General features: G+C 39.9%; 1 protein-coding gene and 1 long non-coding RNA gene across 5 annotated transcripts in view; both read right to left on the minus strand.

Annotated features, from left to right (window-relative positions):
* The window catches only part of RAD51B (RAD51 paralog B), a 744,701-nt gene that overhangs the window by 172,241 nt on the left and 549,801 nt on the right, over positions 1-22,659 (minus strand). For 3 of the 4 annotated variants that reach the window (XR_011648315.1, XM_004477314.4, XM_071213852.1), the window contains exon 8: positions 10,149-10,245. Coding sequence is in view for 3 of the 4 variants with exons in the window: in XM_004477314.4 (XP_004477371.1) it covers positions 10,149-10,245 (97 nt within the window). In the remaining variant the exon portion in view is untranslated. Of the gene's footprint in view, positions 1-4,691; positions 4,735-10,148; positions 10,246-22,659 lie in introns of those variants that run through there. The other variant, XM_071213851.1, reaches the window with a different exon arrangement.
* Positions 18,929-22,659, minus strand: part of LOC139438648 (uncharacterized) — a 156,073-nt gene continuing 152,342 nt past the window's right edge. Inside the window, exons 2-3 of the long non-coding RNA XR_011648316.1 lie at positions 19,581-19,773; positions 18,929-19,059 (exon numbers count right to left, since the gene is read on the minus strand). This is a non-coding gene — a long non-coding RNA (uncharacterized lncRNA). The remainder of the gene's footprint in view (positions 19,060-19,580; positions 19,774-22,659) is intronic.

The following is a 22,659-nucleotide window of genomic DNA, read 5'->3' on the forward strand; positions in this document are numbered from 1 at the left end:
AAAAAAAAAAAAGAATACAACAAGTTGCCCTGCATAAACAGAGAACAAAACAGAAGAAGCAAACTGAAAAAGCCTATAGGCATTGTTTAGTGTAATCCTCTATGTGTATGACAGAGAGAATTGAAGGTCAGAGAAGTTACATGACTTGCTCAAAATAACAATGGTGGCAAAGCTGGTCCTTGAACAAAGTTCTCCTAACTCCAAAATCCAGAGCTTTTCTGTCTAAACACACTGCTTCTCTAATGTCCACATGAAGAGACATCAGAGTACATACAAAGAAACAGCCACTGCAACTTTATTGAACCATAAAATCCTCTCAACTCCAACAATGATAGAAATATGTGACCATAGGTTCTATCTGAAGTAGTTGAATTTTCATCCAGTAGAGCAGAGCATAGACTCTGGAGCCAGGCTTTCTAGGTTTGAACTCTAACAAAACACTAGTTATATGATCATCAGGAAGTCAAGTAAACTCTCTGTGCTTGTTTCTTTGTTTGTAAAATGGTGTAATAATTGAACTCCACAAAGTTGTTGAGATCTACCATGTTGTACAGTGCCTGAAGCATAGTAGGCTCTCGATATTATTGTTGTTGCTATTGTTAGCAAAAAGAACATAGAATATATGTGTTTCCAAAGTGCCCTTTAGTACTTTGTCATTTGCTTATTTCTCTCACCTCCTAGCAAATAATGATAGCCTGATGCTATTGCTAATTATAAGTTGCCCTGATAAATGGAGGTCTCACCTATTATTATTCATCACACATAGTCAGTTTAGGTACATTGTTAAGATTGACAAACTTTGAAGGAATTTTGGAGTATACATGATGTATAGGTGAGAAAAATTATAATAGTTGTCCCATGCTTGTCTTAGGTGAATACAGGTAAAAAGCCTTAAAAATTTTCTTGATTGTCTCCTTTGTAGCTGCAGGTGCCTCATTCATTCATCAAACATGTATTGAGTGACTATTATGCCATAACAAATATCATAGACTGGTTGGCTTAAACCACAGGAATTTATTGTCTCAGTTTTAGAGGCTAGAAGTCCAAAATCAAGGTGTCAGCAGGCTCATACTTTCTCTCAAGTCTGTAGTGCTTTGGTGGTGGCTTGCTGGCAATCTATAATTCAAATAGCTGCCACCATCATGTGGCCATCTGTCTCCTGTCTCCGAATCCTGTTTCCAAGTTTCTTCTGCTTATAAGGACTCCAGTCATATAGGATTAAGGTCCACTCTGATTCAGTTTGGCCTCATCTTAATAAGGTCTTCCAAGATCCTATTTACAAATGAGTCTATATCCACAGGACTGGGGGTTAGAACTTTAGCATATCTTTGGGGGAGACATAATTCGATCCATAAGAGACTTTTAAGATGGGTTTTCTTGCTGGTTAGCCTTAAATTGGTACTATCCAATCGAAGGATATCCAGTTTGGTCCCTGGAGGAGCAAGGCCTTTTCTGGCTGGGCCTGGGATCTACCCCTTGGGCTCTGGCAGCCACTTACTTACTGATGCTTGCCTCCTGGGCTCCACCTTGAAAATTTTCAACTGTTTATTTTATCTCTGGTCTGGAACTCTCTTGGGGGCATGTTCTTCTTGTCATTCAACTCAATCAATTTATTTTTGGCACTTTTCTAGTCTCATTTATCTATATATCATGTTCTAAAACAGAACAAAAGTTGGGCCTCTTAATCCCCTGCCCACTGGGATATCATCATCCATCCTCTATGACTTAGCGTCTTTTATGGGCCTATTAGATAGAAGTGTGGTTAAGAAAATTAACATCATTTCCTAAAAAGACCTTACTGTCTTCTATAAAAAATACTGGAATCAACCCTCCCCCCGCATATATATTTTCATTTAACTCATAAAACTCAAACCCTCTCCTGAAGGTAGGGTGTAGTTTTGCTTCAGCATTTTGTAAATGATAGAGAGGATGTAACTTAGAGATAAAGAGTTCTCCACTGTACATATTTCAGTTATTCGGCTGCCATTTCGGTTTCTCTGACTTGTCTTAAGCAGTTGATAAATGGTGGCTGGCCATGGATATAGGCTCGGCTAATGTGTCTCTGTCATGTGTCACTAATATGAGGTAACATTTATCAAGTTAAGTTTAGTGCTCGTAGCTCACAGGATAATAAGAGTTTAGAATAGATAATGGGTTCTGGATAATGAGGGAGACCTCTCTCTTGCTTGAAGAGAATCCCCAGGGCTGCTTATGGGGATTAAGAAGAGTAGAACAAGAGGAGAAAGATGATTTTCTGGGGCTGGAAAGAAAATGTTTTAAAATGTTTAAAGCAAAGTAAAAGTACATTGGCTTGAAGGCATGGACTGGAAATAGGTAACTAATAACAAAAATTTTATCTGGAAGAAGGAGAGGATGCCAAGATGAATGTGACTGAAAGGATCAACAGTGATACACAGCCCTACTTAGCAAACGTGTAATAATATCTGCTCAGTTGGACAAAGTCCTTTGACTAGATATTATGCTGGGGTACTTGCCTCATGGGTGTACTCTCTACTCCCTTCTAAAGGAATCTGCCCTCCTTATATAACCCCTAATAAAGGGGAAATGTAATTATCTACAAGCAAACGAGGCAGATAATCAACCAATAAATAACTTTATAATTCAAGGTCAGGTAGCAATAAGGACAATGAAGAAAAACAAAGCAGGGTGAGGGGATAATGTTGGGATGGGAATAGGGGTGCTATTTCAGATAGAGGGATGAAGAAAAGACCACTCTGAGAAGATGACACTTAAGCAAGAGTGAATGTAATGAGGGAATAGGCCAAAAGAAGAGCTGAAGGACAAGCAGCAAGAGTATCAAGTGCAAAAACTCTGAGGCAGAAAAAAATTGGCGAGTTTGAGGAATAAGAGCTGTATGGCTAGAACAAATTTGGAGAGGGGAAGAATGATAGGAGTTAAGGCCAGAGAGGTAGACATTTAACTTAATGCATTGGCTCACATTTCCTCATCCTTACTGACCTCTGTCCATCAAAACCCTATCCATCCCACAAGGTCTCTTACATCTTCCCTCTTGGGCTGTTCGGATCCTCTCAGTTGAAAGAGATGTTCCCCACTTCTTAGATCCTGGAGCCTTCAGTGTACACCATGCTTGCCTGGAAGCACATCACACATTCTACCTAACATTATTTTTCTTTAGAATTATTCCCAAACTACACTACAAATATCTTAAGGGTAGGGACTATATCTTGCTCATTTCTGGTCTCCGGTAACACAAATATGGTGTACATAGTAGGGGCTCCACAACTGATGTAATCATTAGGTTAGAAGAAATTTAAAGTCCTCTTCATCCAGAAAAATAAAATAAAAATAAACCACTTTTCTGGAGGGACCATAGATGTATAAGTATGCAAGTACATTCAAGAATACAACCAATGCATAAGAAATGCCAGTATCACGGAAGGTACTACAATTTAGCCCAACTAGTATTTATAGATTAACTTATCAGAAAAATAAAGAAAATTAAAGCCATGAGAGAGATCAGAATCTAGGTCAGAGCTCAACTGGACCATCCTTTAGTCAGATCACCTTGTTGACCTTGATATAATCCTTCCCCAAATTTTAGTAAATATCACGAAATGCATTCTGAAACTATTTCATGGTACATTACAACATAAATTATATTATCCCCTGGAGAAAATTCCTGAAAAGTACCCATTCTTTCCTTCTTTATGATCTCTCTGACTAGAAGTCCCTCACCCTTGGTGGTAAACAAGGATCTCTTCTCAGAGAAATCTTTCCAAACTGGAGGTCGCCAAAATCACACAACTTCTCACAGTCCCATTGTCTCATCACCTCTGTAGTTGAGACAACTGACAGAGAGATGGTTTTGGTGTTCTCATACCCTTCTCCCTTCTTGACACTGAGACTTCAACAGGAACATGTGCTTATCTGGGAAACCAGCCAGTAAATCCTAGATATTCAGGAGGTCTGAGGGTAAGGGAAGGAAGGGAAGAACCATCTAGTCTAGTCCTCCTACAAACTAATCCAAAGACTGCTCCCCAAAGAAAACTCCATGTCTCTCATTTAATTTGATCTTAATGAAATTTATGCTTCAAATGCACCTTTCTTTGGCAAACTATCACTAGCAAAAACAAAGCTCCTGACCAAGAAGTACTTCCTGGAGGTTGACTTTAATGTTCTCTTTCTCCTTTTGATTGCTCAGCCATGGTTCTGTTGCCCCTTGGCCTTCCCATTGAAAATCCTCAACAAGTACCTCTCCCTTTTAGAGATTAACCCTTTTTTAGACATTTGGAGTCTCTGTCCACCTCCTGATAACTCTAGCCATGCCCAAATCACATAATATTTAGGCTTTCTTTAGCCAAATACCATACATATTTGGGGCTTTTAATCTTTTCTATATATTACACCTTTGATGGCATCTGAACAGTTGCTGAAAGTAATATATGCTCAGTCAGGAGCCATGGATTCTTGTACACTGGGGAGAGTTGAATGTGGGTAGATGTATATGTCCTTGTGAGTAGAAACATGCACAGTTACGTGCATTTAATTATATATATCTGTAACTTTGGAATGGAAAATTGAAAGGTCACCAGAACACTTACACATTTTCATCCAAAACTCATTCCTAAGAGGTAGCTGAGTCTGAACCTAGGATTTCACATGAGGGGCTCTGTCTTCTGTTCCTGGCACCACCACCTCTCACTTACCATGTGGCTTCTGAGCAATTCCCTTCTCTCCATCATCCTTTGGTTGCTTGAGGTAAATTAGGAAATTAATCATTTTAAGATATTTTAAAATGCAATGAAATGTTAATATTGACAGTGTTGATCATAGTTCTTGACATTATATTAACTTTGCCTTGCCATTACACAGTGCCATCTTATGTTTGCAAAGCACTAATTAGCCACCCTATACCATTCCCCCAAGAAGTGAATTTTAAAAGCTGCTCCATCCGTGCCCATTTGTACATGGTCCTAGCCAAGCCAGCTAACATTTGAGACTGAACTGTGGAGGTCCTTGGAGCTAAAGTGTGGAGAGTTCTGCTAACTTGAGCAACCCACCCCAAAGTTTGTGGTTAATGGATTACAAATTTGGGTAATGCAGGACAATAAATCACAACTATAATAATAATAAAGCTGAAAGTACACACAATTTAAGCAGAAACACCAGTGTTTTTTATCGGAAATAAAAGAAACCATTGATCATAGCAACTGTCTGAGATTAGCAGGGAGCCACATTTTCAAACATCCTGCAGTAAATCCAGAGCAGATCCAGCTGGAAAGCAAGAGTGGAAATAAAACTTGAAGATTCATACCACACTTTGAAGTCTGTTTCTTTCACAACGATGAGTCCCTGATTCGCCCCAACCATTCTGAACTGCTCTTGCTTGTTGAATTTATTTTAAAAGAGACACAAGCCACGCACTAGCATATAATCTTTCAAATGGACTCCAGCTTTTTGCAGGGATGGCTTGTTAGGGAATATAAATCCCAAAATACTTTCTCTTGCACATGAAATTAGCCATCAATTCCCCTGACTCCAACTGGTATAGAAAGGCTTCCAATAATAAAATTAAAAACCACTCTTGGTTCTAATAAATACTGCTTTCCTCTTGCATTCTTTCTTTGACCATGCATTTTTAATTTTTAGTTTTCATGTGCTATGATCTATCAAGAACTATAAATGCAGATAAAAATTTACTAACATGCCAAGTGCTAGCTATGTCAGGATGGCAACTTAATAATGTCTTTCCTTCCATGAAGCCACGTGGGGTTCTTGGAGTGACCCATGTCAGCACACTGAAGTAATTGCAACCCTGGGAAATCATCAGAGGAAAGACAGGAAGCCAATGGCTTAGGTTAAGCAGAGCTTGAACCTTACGCAGGGCTTGTTATATCAATTTTACCTATTCAACTATTCCCTGGTGGATGGGAACTCAGACAATCCTTCTGCTCAAATCCCAGGTGATTCCAAAAAAGGATACACTATCTTAAGTCAGCTTGACTCTTATATCTTTTCTCTATGGCTCAAAGTCTGGGCACAATCAACTGGGGAAAAAAGATGTTCCCTATGACTAAGGTCCAACATCCCTTGGTATCTTTGATGGCAATAAGGAAGAATTGGAAAGGGCAACAAAGAAACACATCTTTGGCCACTGAATAGTTACTCTAAAATACGCTAGTAGATGCCTGAGTTTCTGCCAAAAAAACAAAAAAACTGAAGAGAAAATACTTTGACAATGTCTGGTCTAGAACAAAGTGGAATACAGAACCAAAAATCCTGATCTCTGTCCCTAGGTTCATATTATAACTTTGGTCCATTTATATAAGTTCAGAAAGTTCCATTTTCCCAACTGAAAGAAATTATGTTTATGAAAGGAAGGTTGCAAATTGACTAGCAAACTGCACCTATGAGGAGTTATTTTAACTAAATAGGGAAAATTCAATTTGCCTTCTCATTCCTTTTCGAGACATCAAGCTTTAGGGCAGGAGCAATATTTGCAAAGTCCTTGGCCTTTGGGGTTCACTTCTCCCTTCTTCGACTCTCCCACTGTGGAGCTAGATAATTAAACAGTGGAATGATACCTCAATGAAGGGAATCAAACCATGGTCCTAAGCAGTGAACATGGATCTACTTAATCCAAGCAACAATGAAGCACAATATAATAAGACCAAAAAAAAAAAAAAAAAACAACCAAAAAACAAAACAAAAAAAAACCCCCAGCTAACTCAAAAACAAAGAACTCTCAACTTTGCAAACACTGGGAGGGCAACAGCTGGTCAGCTGAGATTAAAGGAGCGTGAGAGCCGGCCTCCCCATCTCCTGACTTCTCCTCCCCCATAGATGTCCCTGCAGCCAGCCAGGGCTCGCTTTTACAGCCCTGTGCAGATGACCTTGTTCCAGTAAAGATAGGGGCTCTTTTGATCTCAGCAGGAGGATGCTTTGGGCCTGCAGCTGGCAGATATTAATAGTACAGGATCCGTTGGGGTGGAAGAGATCTCTCACTTGTATTCCCTTCTCTGCGTCAGAGCAGGAACTTCATTTCCCTGAATCAGCCCCTGCTGGGTACTCCTCTCAGGTCAACTCAGATCTTTTTATTGCAGGCTGCTCTTGGCCACTTGTTCTTACCCCACAACTGTTTTCAAGGGAGCACTGCTTAAGCAGTACCCTCTGCTCTGCAGCTGCAATCTATTACAAGATAGGATGGACTCTGGGCTCACCTCATTACCGTGTGACTCTCACTGGTTTGCACTCACTTCTTGTGTCATGTTTGTGTGGGAGAGAAGCAGAGAGCAAGAGAAAGATGAATAAGATCAGAATTGTATACAGAGTGAGACAGAGACAGTAATACCAGGAAGGTTGGCTGTTATAGATATGCCAAAGAATCAATGCTAAGATTTTTGAAGATCTTTTAGTATGTTTTAATCTAGGGCAACATCAGCTCCATGGTCATTATTCTCTATCTGTAAATTAGAATTAAAAACTTTCAAAGAGTAAATGTTTTTAAACTTCAGACCCACGTTATTATCTTACAATTTTAGAGCTGGAAGAGACTCTAGCAATCTATTCATCCAATCTGTCATTTAACAGAAGAAGAAATTGAGGCCCAGTGTGATTGAAAGATCACAGAGAATAACACAAAGCTCTACAACAAATGTTTGAAAGAACAATAGAATTTATACCTATTAACCATAGTAACATTAGTAAGCATTACAATATACTTGGATAAGTATAAGTATTCTAAGAAATTGGTTCATTTTAATCCATTGATAAGGAACCTTATTATAAACTTCAGGAAAATAAATTTCCATGGCATTTTTGGCCTGCTCAGCTATATAAAAGAAAGATCTAGAAAAAGCAATTGCTTCCTTTCTCCTTTGAATATCACTATAAGAAAAAGTTATAAGCTTTTATGTCTGAAAAAATGTTCTGGTAACTTTCCCTTTGACATTACCATTTCTTGGCGTGGTTACCCTGGAGTCACAAAGTTATTTTCCTTGTATCTGTTTTGTTCCACTTCTGTGGATAAGATAGACCAGGAAGCCACAACAAAGAAAAGTATTATTACTTAGTAGTTTTGAAATAAGGAAACAATAATCTCTTCTGGTCTCTTCCTCAGAGCTGAATAAATATACACATGTGAAAGTAATTATAACAACAATATTTAATGATGTTCATAGATAGTTAATATGATTCTCATGGTTACTCTTCTTCAGCATTTATTTACTTCCTACTGTATGCCTAAAACTTTGCTAATCCTAGGATACAATATGGATACAAAGAGAAAAAGACATAGTTTATGTCCTTAAAAATCTGGTAATACAGTCTGGAAAACATGAAAGGTTGAATTAATTTTTCTAGACCTTTTGTTTATATGGTTGAGCAGGTGGAGAGGCCACAGAAAAGAGAGTGAGACTGATGTACACTAGAACAGGCATGGAGACTTCGTGGAAGAGGTGGTATTTAAATAAGCCTCAAAGGACTGGTAGGATTTGGGAAAAAAAGAAGAGCTAGAAGTGAAAGAGAAAATAGGGTGAGCTGTGTTTGCAGAGGTATGAAGATGGCAGCTTCACATAAGGTACTAGCAAGAACCAATGTTGAGCAGAAAGGGAAAGGACAGGCTATGAAGAGTTAAGAAGCATCAACTTTATCTATGCAGTATTTTACTAATCTGGCCCAGCAAAGAGAATTTAAAAACAAAACAAAACAAAAAAAAAACCCTGACTGTTAGCATTTGCTGATTCCCATGATGTAAATACAGGATAGCTGGCTGATTTCAAGCTAGCAAGTCCCAAATTCCTGAATGTACAACAATCAACTTACTGATTTTAGCCCCTTCTCAGAAAAAACAATTCCAAGCTTTCTGAACAGGAGAGAGTGGCACAATAGAGCACAGTAAAAGGAAGCCAGTTTGGAGAAGATCATTTAATAGTGGCAGGCTGAAGATGGGAGAAACTGGAGTTGGGAAGGGCATTTTGGAATTTATTAAATAATACAATTGTGAGTTTAATAAGCCAGCTGATCACAATACACACACACACACACACATACAAACACACAAGGGCACAGGGGAAAGATATCTTTGGAAAGAAGAACCAAGCAGACTTGCTGACTAAAGGAGTGTGAGGAGGAAGGAATACTACATGATTCCGGTTTTCAGCCAAGCTGGTGGGGGCAGGGGAAAATGATAATGCATTGCTGAATATGGAAAGAGGCTACACAGAGCATTTTATAGTTTTAATAAATAAATAAGTAATTTTCATTCTGAAAGACCAAAATGAGAATCAGAGATGGGTGTCTTGCAGTTTCTGGGACCATAAACTGAGGAAGCCCTGTAGAGAACCCCATGGGCAGTCAGGAACCATGCTAGGCCTAGAAGCCTCATAGCCTGAATAAATCTCAGAAAGTGGTATGTGCAGAGGGACGAGGAACAGCTATGAACATTCTATCTGGGTCCACAGGATTTTGCCTTGAAAAAAATTAGAATACAACTAGAAGAACTCAGACAAATGTCAAGTCAGAACTTTCAATAAAACTAGAAACCACCCACTGGCTCAGTAGTGTAATTCCCCTAGCTCCATAAAGCTCACTGACATAACCAGCCTGACCTTTGTTAGCACGGGAGGGTGAAGAACATTTTGCAGATTTACAACATGGACATTTTGGAATCTTTGTATAAAGTTTTGTATAAAGCTGATAGAGAATGCCACATTTCCAGCACATGATACCTGGTGTAAGCTTTCAGCCCAGTCCAAAGGTATCCAGCAAAAATGAAAGACTCAATAGCTATGTGAACACTGATAAAGCCTCTCTTTAAACAGCATCAGTCTCAAAAACAAAGTTACATAGTTCGCCAGCCTTGTGCCGAGGATCTGCAGCAACCACAGAGGAGTCAAGAGTCTCCAGATGGAGATGATGGATGCCTCTGAGGATAACTCAGTTGAGTGGAAAAGGGAGCTCTCACTTATAGAGGATAGGACAAGAGAGTCTCCAAAAATAAGAGCTCAGATGCAAGGAAAGAAGGCCAAACCTTTATCAGGCTACAAGCGGGGTTCCCTGGCCTAGCCTATTAGCCATGTCTCCCAGCTCTCAAAGGGAGGCAGAGAAGCAGGCAGTGGGCTGCATGTCAGTGTCAAGTTTCAGCTTCTCTAGGTCAGATCCCTTACCTTCAGACAGGGACAAATCATCAGCTGGAGACACCAGGTCTGCCTGAGAAGTGAGGGCTCCACTCAGATGGGTTGTAATTTGATTCGTCAAGATAACCTGTGAACAGACATGGAGAAGGTGGAGGGAAGGGAGAAGAGAGAGAGGACCAAATTAATTATTAGGGCTATCAAAAGGCAGACTGTGGTTTTGCAAAAGGCTGATAAGTACACAAGTAGGAAAATCTCAGCTCTGACTTTCAGCACTTTATCTTTAAGCCAGACTATCTGGCAAGGCCTATCTGTCTTTCAAATGCACAAAACTGAAGAAACAGGCTGGTGTTTGTTTTTTTATTTCTGAGCTTAAACTTCTAATCTGTTCCTTCTAAATGCTGAGTAAATTGATACTGATAGGTGTTGTCATATCTGCTAAATACTGTAAGGTTAACCAGAGAATTATACATGTACATGTACACATTTTATTGAACTTAAATTTTAAAAATTATATATACAGCCTAAGATATTGCTGGTTCTTTATATAAGTATTTGGAGCCTGTGGCTCTTGCCTTGTTAACTCAAACATCAAAGTATTACTTCCAAACTTGTGAAACAGGAATAGGATCCATCTTTCAAGGTATAACACTCTTCTTTTAAATATGCTGCTTTCTAACAAAAGAATTCCAAAAGTCTCACTATGTATTTAAATCACAACTCTTAGCATTAAAATCCCCAATTAGGGCCCTAAAATACATAATTTACCTGGTCCACAGCCATGCTGTATTTTCATATTTGCTATTTGGCACAGTCAAGAAATTATTCTTTTCCTTTTTTCATAAAATTTACTTTTTTGTTTAGAAATCTAAAGGAAGAATAAAATACATCTTCTCTTCTGGCAAACTACAACATGATTAACATCATAATCATTTTTCAAGGTTTGGGTGTCCCCATCATGGGTAGAAACTGTGAGCATCTTGGCTACTCAGAGGAAATATCCCTTCTGAAAAGGCACTATGTAATTAGTGCACAAGTCTGTGCCTGAAATACCCAGAAGGACTCTCTTGAGTTTGTTCCAACGGTGTGTTGTGGTATTGTTCCCAATCTGATTTGAATAGAAATGGAAATCATCTCCATTCTTTCTTGCCTGGCTTTTCAGCCACACTTCATTGCTGTCTCCTGGATGGACCAGTAACACGTTATAAATCCTGCACCAATGGCAGCCAAACTGAAGATGGAAGCAGGATGGCAAGGTCAGGTAAAGAAATGAAGTACTCTACTTGCAAACGCAACCTTTCCAAAGTCATAGTATGTTACATAGGCTTGTGAGTCTCTAGCTACTCTGTAGCAGTGATCAGATAATATGGCATTCCACTGAGGATATGCTAATCTTACTCCTCATATTCTTTTTTTGATATATGAAGTCAGTGTATTTGGTCTCAACCAACACTTAAAACTATAGATAAAAGAGAAGAGAAAGTAGAATGTATCAAATGTAATAAATTATTGTTAATTATGTCATTAATTTTACCTTCATCTCTGTCTAATCCATTAAATCCATCCATTGAATTTTAAATTTTGATTACTGTATTTTTTATTTCTAGAAGTGCCACTGGTTCTTTTTAAAAATGTTATGACCCTTTTTATAGTTTCTTATGTTTTGTAGGCATTGTCAAGTTTTTCTTTTACAGTTATTCTCCTTCAATATTGTTCTATATTGTTACTTTTTGTCTGGACTGGTAAGAATCACATATGATGTATCTTCCATTAAGATGACTGGAAATGGGGAAGCAGATTTGGCTCAAATGATAGAGCATTTGCCTACCAGATAGAGGGTCCAGGGTTCAAACCCAGGGCCTCCTGAGACCTGTGTGGTGAGTTGGCCCACGCACAGCACTGATGTGCATAAGGAATGCCCTGCCACGCAGGGGTGTCCCCCATGTAGGGGAGCCCCATGCACAAGGAGTGTGCCCCACAAGAAGAGCCACCCTGCGCAAAAAAGTGCAGCCTGCCCAAGAGTGGCGCTGCACACACAGAGAGCTGATGCAGCGATATGACGCACCAGGGAAGCTGATGTGGCCCAGTGTTTAGGGCGTCCGTCTACCACATGGAAGGTCCGCAGTTCAAACCCCGGACCTCCTTGACTCATGTGGAGCTGGCCCACACGCAGTGTTGATGCGCTCAAGGAGTGCCGTGCCACGCAGGGGTGCCCCCTGCGTATGGGAGCCCCACGTTCAAGGAGTGCGCCCCGTAAGGAGAGCCGCCCAGCACGAAAGAAAGTTCAGCCTGCCCAGGAATGGCGCCGCACACACGGAGAGCTGACACAACAAGATGACGCAACAAAAAGAAACAGATTCCCATGCTGCTGACAAAGGCAGAGGCGGACAAAGAAGAACACACAGCAAATAGAAACAGAGAACAGACAACTGGGGTGGGGATGGGGAAAGGGGAGAGAGATTAAATAAATAAATAAATCTTAAAAAAATAAAAAGATGATGCAACAAAAAGAGACACAGATTCCTGGTGCCACTGACAAGAATACAAGTAGACACAGAAGAACACACAGTGAATAGACACAGAGAGCAGACAACTGGGGAGGGGGAGTGGGGAAGGGGAGGGAAAAAAAAGATGACTAGAAATGGCCAAATAATAGCCTGCTCTTTTATAAAACAAAGATTCATATTTTGGCATTTGAATAAGGAATTGTACGCATTTCTCTCTTTATAACACAGGGGGATAAGCTTTGAAGTTCAATAAAATTGAGTTCGAATTCTGACCCTGACACTGTGTACTTTGGGAAAGTTATTTAAACCTCTGAGTTTCATAGTTAAAATAATTCCTATCTCACAGAATTGTTATGAGATAAATATAAGGTATTTAACATAGTGTCTGTCACATAATAAATACTCAAGAAACGGTAGCTATTGTTGTTACTTTTCGTTTAGAATAGTGAAACCATAAATTAGTATATTTCACATGCGTCAGATAATCAGTTCTAATAAAAGAGCATTAAATTAAAATTTTCAACAACAGGATATATTTCAGTGCCTAATTAGTCCTTCCTAAGTTTTATTTAATTTCAAAGAAATTGTGTAAAAATTTCAGTAAGAAAAAGATATTAACTAAAGCAAAGCAGTAAGATACTAACATTGTAAATTCTCTGAAAATACTATGTGCTTTACTTACCAATGAACAAAACTATACATCTGTCTGTTCTAATAAAAAAAAAAAGTGAAGCTTCTGAGAGATCTAAATATGTAGGCTCTAATTTTTATGGGATTCTTAAAAAAAAAAGGCATGTGAAAATGAATAGAACTCCCATAATATGGCAACAGTGATCGGAAAAAGAAATATTTACCAAATGCCAACTGTGCAAAAATGTCATCTTCTACATGGGGTGAAATTTTCTATATTTTATATTCTAGAGAAATAGAAGTTTCTCTATAAACTTATAATTAAAATGACATGGCACTTACCAAAATATTCAAACCACTTTTTTTCAATTTTATTATGATTTCATTGGTCCTATAATGGAAAATTATACTAAGGTGATGGTTTTACTGCACAGAACTGATGAAATGATAACATGCAAAGCCTAAAATCAAACTGCATATATACCTCAAAAGATATCCACCCTCATTTCCATTTCCGATGGCTAGAGTAAATGAAGAAAAAAATATTTCACTCTCCAATGCCCAGAGAACAAGCTCTTAAAGAGTTTGGCTGATAATCCTCTCCCTTTTTATATATGAATCTTAAAGCCAAATCTCTAATGAGATACATAGAAACAAAACTGAAGTGTTTACTCACCACACTGTCTTACTGAATTGTGGTTTTCAAAATCAGTGATCAGCAAAATGATGGAATGGAAACATTTCCAAATGCATTGATTACAAATAATCACAACTTGGGCAGAAACCTATAGATGCTTTCTCCTCTGAGGCAATCTGGAGACCTGAAAACTTTACTCTTAAAATAACATAGGAAATACTGTAATAAGTTATAAACAGACTCTTAAAACAAGCTGGTTTCTAAATGAGTTCAAACTGACACTTCAGAGGGGCTTTCCTGCTGCATTGCTCCATTGGAAAGAATGGGGCTTCTAATGCTGGGTCCTAAATTTGGGCAAGAGCAGTTTGCACAGTGATTAGGGTGATGGCCTTAGAGTCAGACAGACCTAAATTCAGATTTTGGCCTCTACCACCTACTGGCTATGTGACCTACAGGACAGGTTTGATAACCTCTCTCGATATAATCACAATACTTAAAAGGGCTATGAGAATTAAACTGGATAATGCATAGAAAGTCCTTAGCGCAGTGAGTGGCCTATGGTAAATGCTTCATAAATGTTAGCCCTCATCATTGTCACTAGTTATCCTATGCTGATTTACATCTTGATTGTTTAGATTTAAAAAACAAAAAACAAAAAACAACCCATGCCCGATTCCCTTTCGTGTCAGCATAAAGCCCACTGCTGACAAAGAACAAATACTTGCTGTTTACATGTTGAAAAGCAATAAAAATTTAATTGGAAGCTGAACTGCTAGTCTTGCCATTTCCCTAAAAGTATTTAAAACACACAACACACTCATCCACTACCATCTACAATAATCCCAAAAGCCAGAGCGGGACTCTTGGACTGAGGGGAATATATATATTATTTTTAATGTTCATAAAAATGAACATTAGGTAGGCATACCTAGGTAGGCATACCATCTACCTATTTGGGGCAACAGGAAGCCCTATAAATTGTATAAAGTGATAACTGTCTCCCACTTAGCTTTATATATGGGAGGGACCATTTACTTCTAGGGCTCCTCTGCATTGCTCTGTTGGTTATAGGATGCAGTGCTCTCTTGGTTGAACAGGAAATAGTTCCTCATATAATGTTATAAAGTCCTTGAACCCCACCTAACTTTTAATGCTCCCCTCCCAAGGCAAAATGGGAGGAGATTTATCCCTTTAAAGACCATGCCCCTGGGTTCCAATTTTTCCCCTGCATCATCTAGGTTACCTAAATACATCCATTCTATCCTCCTGTGTATAGTAGTCCAACGCTTATGCTCAGTTTAAGGGAACAATTAAGCTCTCTGAAAAACAACAACAACAAGGAAGTTCAGGGTACAGACTGACAAACTACCCAATAGGTCCTGCTTTTACAGACAGCAGGACTTATGTTACAAAATAGAGAAAAGATATGGGGAGACAGGAACCAGTTAAAAACCAGATGAACTGGTAAGGAAGGTGGCTGGGAAATCAATGTGGCTTTGATAAGAAGGTGGAACATCCTGGAGATGCAAAACCAATATACATAAATAAACAAAAAATTTATGATGTACTTCCTCTAATTATCAAAAAGGTAACTTGTGGCAGAAAATATCTTGAGACACAAGGGCAAGAACAGAATGAGCTGGTCAGAAGAACCATGAGCCCCACAGGTTAGGAGTCTGACAAACTGGAATCCACTGACCAATTAAACTAGACTCTCCACTAGCCTATGTATCCAATGCAGACCACGTGTCTTCAGTTGACCCACCTTTCCTCAGCTATGCTATTACTAGAGTACATCCAGGCTACACCCAAACCCTACTTGAGCTCCTGGACCAAAATACCTTCTGTCTTCAGGGGCTACTCTATATGTCCAGTCCCATCTACCTAATATTGAATTATTAGAAGGATCTTTGTTGGTGTCTCCATCAGTAACCACTTCATGTATTCTAGTCTACCAAGAGTGCTGGAATATAACACATGAAAGAGAAAATGGGGCAGGCATGGAGAAATCAGAGTGGGGGAAGGGCCAGTCTTGAAGGTACAGACTTGGATGGAAGAAACTCCTTTTATTCTATTCTTGAAAGGTGACGGAGAAGGGGGAGTTTATGTTTGGCCAGGGATAGAGCAAGATGAAATGGTCAGCAGAAGACATATGTTCAATTTTTACAAGTTGGACTTTTCTAAGAATCTAAGGATATGGCAAATGCCATTATTCAGCTGTCTCAATTCCTTAAGGGGTAGGTGAGAAAGCAAATTTTGTAATCCTTACCTTCTAAGAACAAACTTGAATCACATGCCTAAGATGAAACTAATGATAAGAGGGATATGCAGGCCTCCATGTTCACTCTCCCTCCTAAGGAATACCAGGTAGAGGAGAGGAGAGAGAGGAACTCTGAGCCCGGGCTCACTGACGGGTGACTTCTCCAACCCTTGATGTCCTGGTCTATAGAATTTAATCTACAAAAATAATGAACAAAGAAATCCAAAGTCCAGAAATACATGAAAAGATTGTCAAAATGCTAAGTTGTAACAAGCCCAACCTTGTAACAAGAGTTCTTTGGTCTCTGACACCAATGAATAACCATGAACTAGGTAGGTAAATAACTTCTTCAAATGTATCAAGCAGATGAGGCAATCCTAGCTGAATTTGGTCAATCTTTTTAGGAGTTTTCAGTGGCTTCAGTGGATGTAGCTTGTTATTTCCAAAGCCCACAGCAGGCTTGACAACTAAATCCCTTCACAGAACTCACATCAATGTACAGCAGAATTCAAGACATAGGCTGGACTAGAGGAATCATGAGACAACCTCAGGTATCTCAGGGGCTTTTCTATGCTCATAAAACTATCCACTTCCTTGTCCCACCTGCTCCCTGCCAGAAACCTGCCACAATCTAAGAACAGAGAAGTTTCAAAATTACTTCAACTACCCTTCTATGGCTAGGTGCAGTGATTGTCCCAATACTTAGAACTCCCAAGGAAACAGTCCGTCCACTGGACACTCTGGTCAGCCAAAGAAAGGGTATCCTCTGAGCACCAAAGAGAGAATGTGGGTGTTGACTCTAATCACAGACTGCCTGGTGTAAATCCAGCGCTCTGAAAATGACAATGTATTGCTCTGAAGGCACAGCTAATATTTTTTCCTTTTCATATTTAAAATGATCTGTCTGCTGAAGGCACAGTTTAGAAAATGTTTCTTTTGGTTTCTAAAATGATCCTAATTGCCAGGCATGATAGCGACCTACCCTTTCTATCCAAACAGAGGCCTTTGATAAGTTAGAAATTTCAAGTTTTAATCCTAGCTCTGTTAAGGGTTGCTGAATGCCTTGCTTTTAAGGAGACAGAGGCTGGAACTTTCCTGTGAGAAACTGTTAAGGTTCATTGAGTCCTTTCATCACTAAGGATTGAGAGAAAGGCCTTGGAGTGGTTTTCACCATACTCTGCTCTGACTGATCTCTTAGCTTCCCGACCATGACGGTGTCTGCCCCAACCCATCTGCTGTCATAGGAGCCGGAGTGAGACAGAAATGTGAGGAAAGAGAAAGAGGAGGGAAGAAGGAAAGCAAGGAAGGGCAAGAGGCTGAGGGGAAGAGACCAGAGGAGTGGGAGGGGAATGCTGGAGGCCATGTGGGAACAGGGTGAGTCCCCTAGAAAAAGCAGGTTTAGAGGGCCACACTTCCTGGCTCCCTCATATCCCCAGCCAACTCCCCATTTCTTTCCCTTCCTGTCCACTTCCAGTATCTGTTGTTAGGAAAAGTCAGACCAAATATTCTGAACATTGAGCACCACAAATAGAAATATGGTTTTACTATTCACTGACTTAGTTTACTAAACTGTGGAAAATTATGAATCATTCCATTATGAAAGAAACAATTTTTCTTCAGCTTCATCCCAGAGAATATCAACTGTCAATTCTAGAATAAAGAACTGATATGGTTTTAGCATCCCAGTCTGCTATTTCTATCCTGAAGGACTACATGATAAAAGTTTTCTGGGAAAATCTGACAAACTATGGGGGATTTTCCTTTCAAAATATTTGTGGTAAAAGGACCAAACTTCGATTTAGCTTGAATAAAATACTGGTGTGGGAAACAGTCAGTCTGGGTTTTATTTCTGCCCTAGTTAGTAATGTGCTGTGCAATTTCGGGAAATTCTCCTAACCCATCTGAACCTAAAAATATTGAGTCCACAAAAGACATGGGGAAAATGAAGGCATTGTTACTGCAAATGGAGCAGGCTACTAAGAAAAATGTTATATATGTTTCAACTCATATTAGTAGTAGGGTTATACTTAAAATTACACCATTATCACTGATTCCCATCATTGCCAACCTTAAGAAATCCATCCTATACAGAACAAATTGGCAGTGGCTAAGGAAGAGGGGAGGAAAGAAAAAGAACAAGGGAGGCAACATTAAATAATTTTGTGTTTGTGGTGTGAATACTTTCAATCTTGATAAAATGGATGCCTCTAATTACCGACTCTGAGGTCAAATCCCTTCTGTAGATTTTACTGTGAGACTCATAGGCAACTAGACAAACACTCTGTCTACTAGGGGAGTCCCTGAAGAAGATATTGGCTCAGTATTAGGCTACACAGCTGAGGGAAGAGCAAAGAATTTTCTCAGCTTTGCACAAACACACAATTACAGAGGGAACAATTCTGCTTCCATTCCCCTCCTCTGTTGATAAGTTCAGAGGAAATGCGTTGACGCTAGAACTATGTGTGCTGTTTTGCCGCAGTAAACACACGTGATAACTGAACGGCATTTAGTGCGACTGTGCTCTTGGCCTACTTCTGCTGGGGTGGACATGCAAGAGGGTGCAGTGGAAACCATGGCCCATCAGCTATCTATCATACCATGGACGTAGGCATTGACTCTACTGTCAGCATGCTGTTCCACTGACCCTGATGGGGCTGAGGTTAATACATGTTGGTTCCAGGTCTGACAGTTGTAATGAGGACACAAACAGCAGGCAAGTAGTGTGCCGTTTCCACCTTCAGCCCAACCTCGGTGGCATCCTGTTAGTGAACTTGGGCCTGCTGCAGGAATTCACACTGGCCATTGGTGAACTGCGACAGTGCATTCATAGTGGCTTCAAATGGTGCATAGCCAAATGTATGTAAGTCTGCAGTCAGCATGGGACCAAAAAAGTCTCTGACCCACCAGGGCCTGGAAAAGAACAAGGCCAATTGTCAGATGACGCTGAGCTTCACACGGATGTGGAAGGAACTTTCCTACAGGCCTTCAGCTGCACTGTACATGTTCTGTGGCCAAGGAGCTTTTGTGTGAAGTTTGTTAGGTTGCCTTCACCCACTCTCTCACCACTGCCCACTGAGCCCAAAGAAAGGCAGGGGAGGTGAATTTCCAACAGCCCCCTGAGTTTCTGCTGACCTTTTTAGGTGTTTTTGTTACTTGATGGTGCTTTCTATTCACGTGTGCTCCTGGGCTCTGGGGATTCCCCTCCCTTTGATTTGCAACGAGGATTAGAAAGATTCAGCTTTATGATCAGTCCATCACAGGCTGCTGGTTTTAACTGACTTCCCCTCCTTAGACTCATCTGAGACCAAGAAATGATCTCTGTTGAGTCACTTGCTCCCTGGGGGTCTGAAAATATGGCTCTTGGGGGGAATATAACGTGACGAACACCAACTTTGGCATCTCTAGCCCAGCTACACTGAAGGGTAACTTACAGTAGGGCGGAGCTAAGGCCCAGTGGAGTCTCTGCTCTCTTCCAGCCTCTGAGAAACCTCCAAATGGAGAATGAGCCAACTCAGATGGGACTCCTGGTATCTCTGTGCCACCAAGGATTGCTCAGAATAAAATGGTATCCCGATCACCATCAGTGACTTGATGGGCGCAACTGATTCTCTCTACAGAGTGAATCTATGGCATAAAATGGAACAAAAGGTCACTCATGGTCTGTTCCAAAGTAGGTCAAAAGATCTGTGTAAGAACAAATTCCCAGTCAGCAGTCTCATCAGATATGCTCTTGAACAGAAACTATTTATTTGATGTCTTCAAGGAAGGGATATTACATGAGGTGTTATTTTAAAAAAAAAGGGGGGGGGGTACCCAAGCAATTCTGTCTCTATGCTTAAATAAATGACATAATATAAGACAAACAACAATAACCTACAGTTAAACAGAGTCAACAAAGGAGAGACACAAGAAGAATAGGCCTAGAACAAATACATTAAAATGGCTAAATATTTACACAGTGAATAGGGACTGGCTTCCTTCCATGGCAGTGCCCTTGGAAAGGAGACCTTCCATCATGATCACTAACAAACCAATTCCCAATCACAAGCCACAGATCCATAAAACAGAAGCTCTACCCAAAGATGACCCTCACATTCGAGGCACAAGGATGTTAAATAGGTTTTTAGTCCTCAGTGCCCATTTGGATAGCTTGGTAATGGCCACCTGGGGCACTGCCCCAAGAGGAAATGTTAGCCTGTGTCAGGTTCAGCAGGACAGACTTGCTAGAGGGGACAGTGAGGCACATGTGCTGCACAATGGTTAAACTTGCCCGATATAACTGAATGTGGGTGCTATCCTATAATTTTTTCTCTCTCATTTTCATTTGACTATCATGTTTATGTCCATTTGACATTATTAACAAGAATAACATGGTATTTTACAAGTGCATGGTGCTTTTCAGAGTATGCATCTGGGCTGATACTTGCTACTGTATGAGGGAAGTTGGGAAATAACTGAGGCAGTTATTGTATATCAGGAGAGTGGCCTCGGGAGTCAGAGTGTTTGAGTTTTAATTTCAGCTTGCAACTTACTAAAACTGTGTGATTTTGGGTCAATCATTTAATCTCTCTGTGCCTCAGTTTCTTGAACTGCATAACTAAGGTAACAATAGTACTTGTGAGGCTAAATGAGTTAGTATATAAAGCACTTAAGACAGTTCTTAGCACCTAGTAGGTGCCTGGCAAATATAAGCCATTTATTTATTCTATCCACTTCAATTTTTCTGGTGGGAAAATTGAAGTTTATGACATTCTTGTTCTAATCTCTCTATTTCTCGTGTTCATGGTTCATTCACTCTGGCTCTCATTTCTACCCCAGGTGTCCCAGTCTAAAATGTCTTCCATCGCTGTTCTTCAGGTTTCTATCTCTCAGGGACCAGTTCAAATACCAGCTCTTCCATGAAACCTTCCCTAACTATTCTAGCCCCAAGTGTTCTCAGTTCTTTATGCCCCGACTGTACTTAGAATTAGTATCAAGTACTTTAGTACAATACTATAATTATTTCATATGTGCTATTTTTTCTCTCTACCTGCTGTGTAAATTTCATGAGATCTTATGTGTATATGTCCCTGCCCCCATTCTAAATGAGGGGAGAGGAAACTAACATTTATTGAGCACTTCCTATGTATAAACCCTATACCAAGTGCTTGGCATACATTAGCTCATTTCATCATCATAACTCAGTGAGGTAAATATTATTTTCTAGTTCTCAAGATAAGGAAACTGAGGTTCAGAAAATTTGAGCAATTTTCTGAGACCAAATTGCCAGTGTGTGGGAGAGCCAGATTGACACCAGGTCTGTCTGGCTCTCTAGTCTACGTTGCTTCTACCACATAAAAGGTTCTCATATGAAAACCCACGGCCTTTTAGATATTTATTGATTAATTTCCTCACAGCAAGGCATTTGCTGATATCAAACTGACCAAGTCCCATCTTGCTTCAGGCAAAATCACATGTAAAGAAAAACTGTACAAAATGTTTAAGAATAAAACAAATTTCCAGTAGCATGAAGAAACCATGCTGTTAGACTGTTAGAATTGTTTGCTAGAGTTGGAAATACTGAGTCTTCAGGCCAGGGAGGAACCATGCTCCAGCAGGTATGGCAAGGGAAAGGACACAGACTCCTAGATTCTATTTCTGTTTTGGCCACTAACCACTTTGCTAATGTTTTCACTTCTGCTAAAATGTGATGACAAGAGTTTCAGAAGAAAGGCTGCCACATAAGTACAAAATGAGAAGAGGCAGTTAGCTAGTTAAATGTGGCAGAGACACAAACAACATTAGACTCTGTAATGGGAGTTCCCAGCAGGGTTATATTCTATTTAGGCATTTGTCTTTCCAGCTCCACTTAAACCCATAAAGAGCAGCATTGGGTCTATAGCAATTCTTAAACATAAATGATAATTGTATCTATATTTTTAAACACCCTATAAGGGTTATATTTGGTTTACCTGGGATCCATTTGAAACATTCAAGAAGTTTGTTTTTGTTTTCCTGCTTGAAATGATGTTTATCTTATTTTTCAGACTAAATTATTCTGCGCAACGGTAGAACTAAATAAGAAAAAGCAATAGATTTTTCATATGTTTGGGAACTGATGTATCCTGGTGGACTCCCTGGCCTCATGGTGAAGAACTCAACCGGGATAGAGGCAGTAGGGGCAGAGGTTTGTCTTTTAAGTCATTCAGCCAGGAGCCAAGAAGCCAAGCCTGAAAGGATGGGGGACCGAGGTGGGTTGCAGAATTTACCCGTAGGTCACTTTGGAAAAAAAAGGGGCACAGAACCTGACCATTTCTACAAATCTAAAGTCCCATGGAATTCAGAATCCCGGAGCTGTGAGCATGTCTTATAGAAGACTCCCTGCTCCCATCAAGGTTGGAAAGGGACTGCTGCTGAGGACAGATGTCCAGCTGCTTTGAAATGGGAGGACAAGCAAGTTCTTTTCTGTCTGGTTATTTACAACATACTGTTCCTTCTCATGGACTCCTCCGCCCTCCCCAGGACCACACT

This window comes from Dasypus novemcinctus, chromosome 3 (genome assembly GCF_030445035.2).
Source record: "Dasypus novemcinctus isolate mDasNov1 chromosome 3, mDasNov1.1.hap2, whole genome shotgun sequence".
Classification (NCBI taxonomy): domain Eukaryota; kingdom Metazoa; phylum Chordata; class Mammalia; order Cingulata; family Dasypodidae; genus Dasypus; species Dasypus novemcinctus.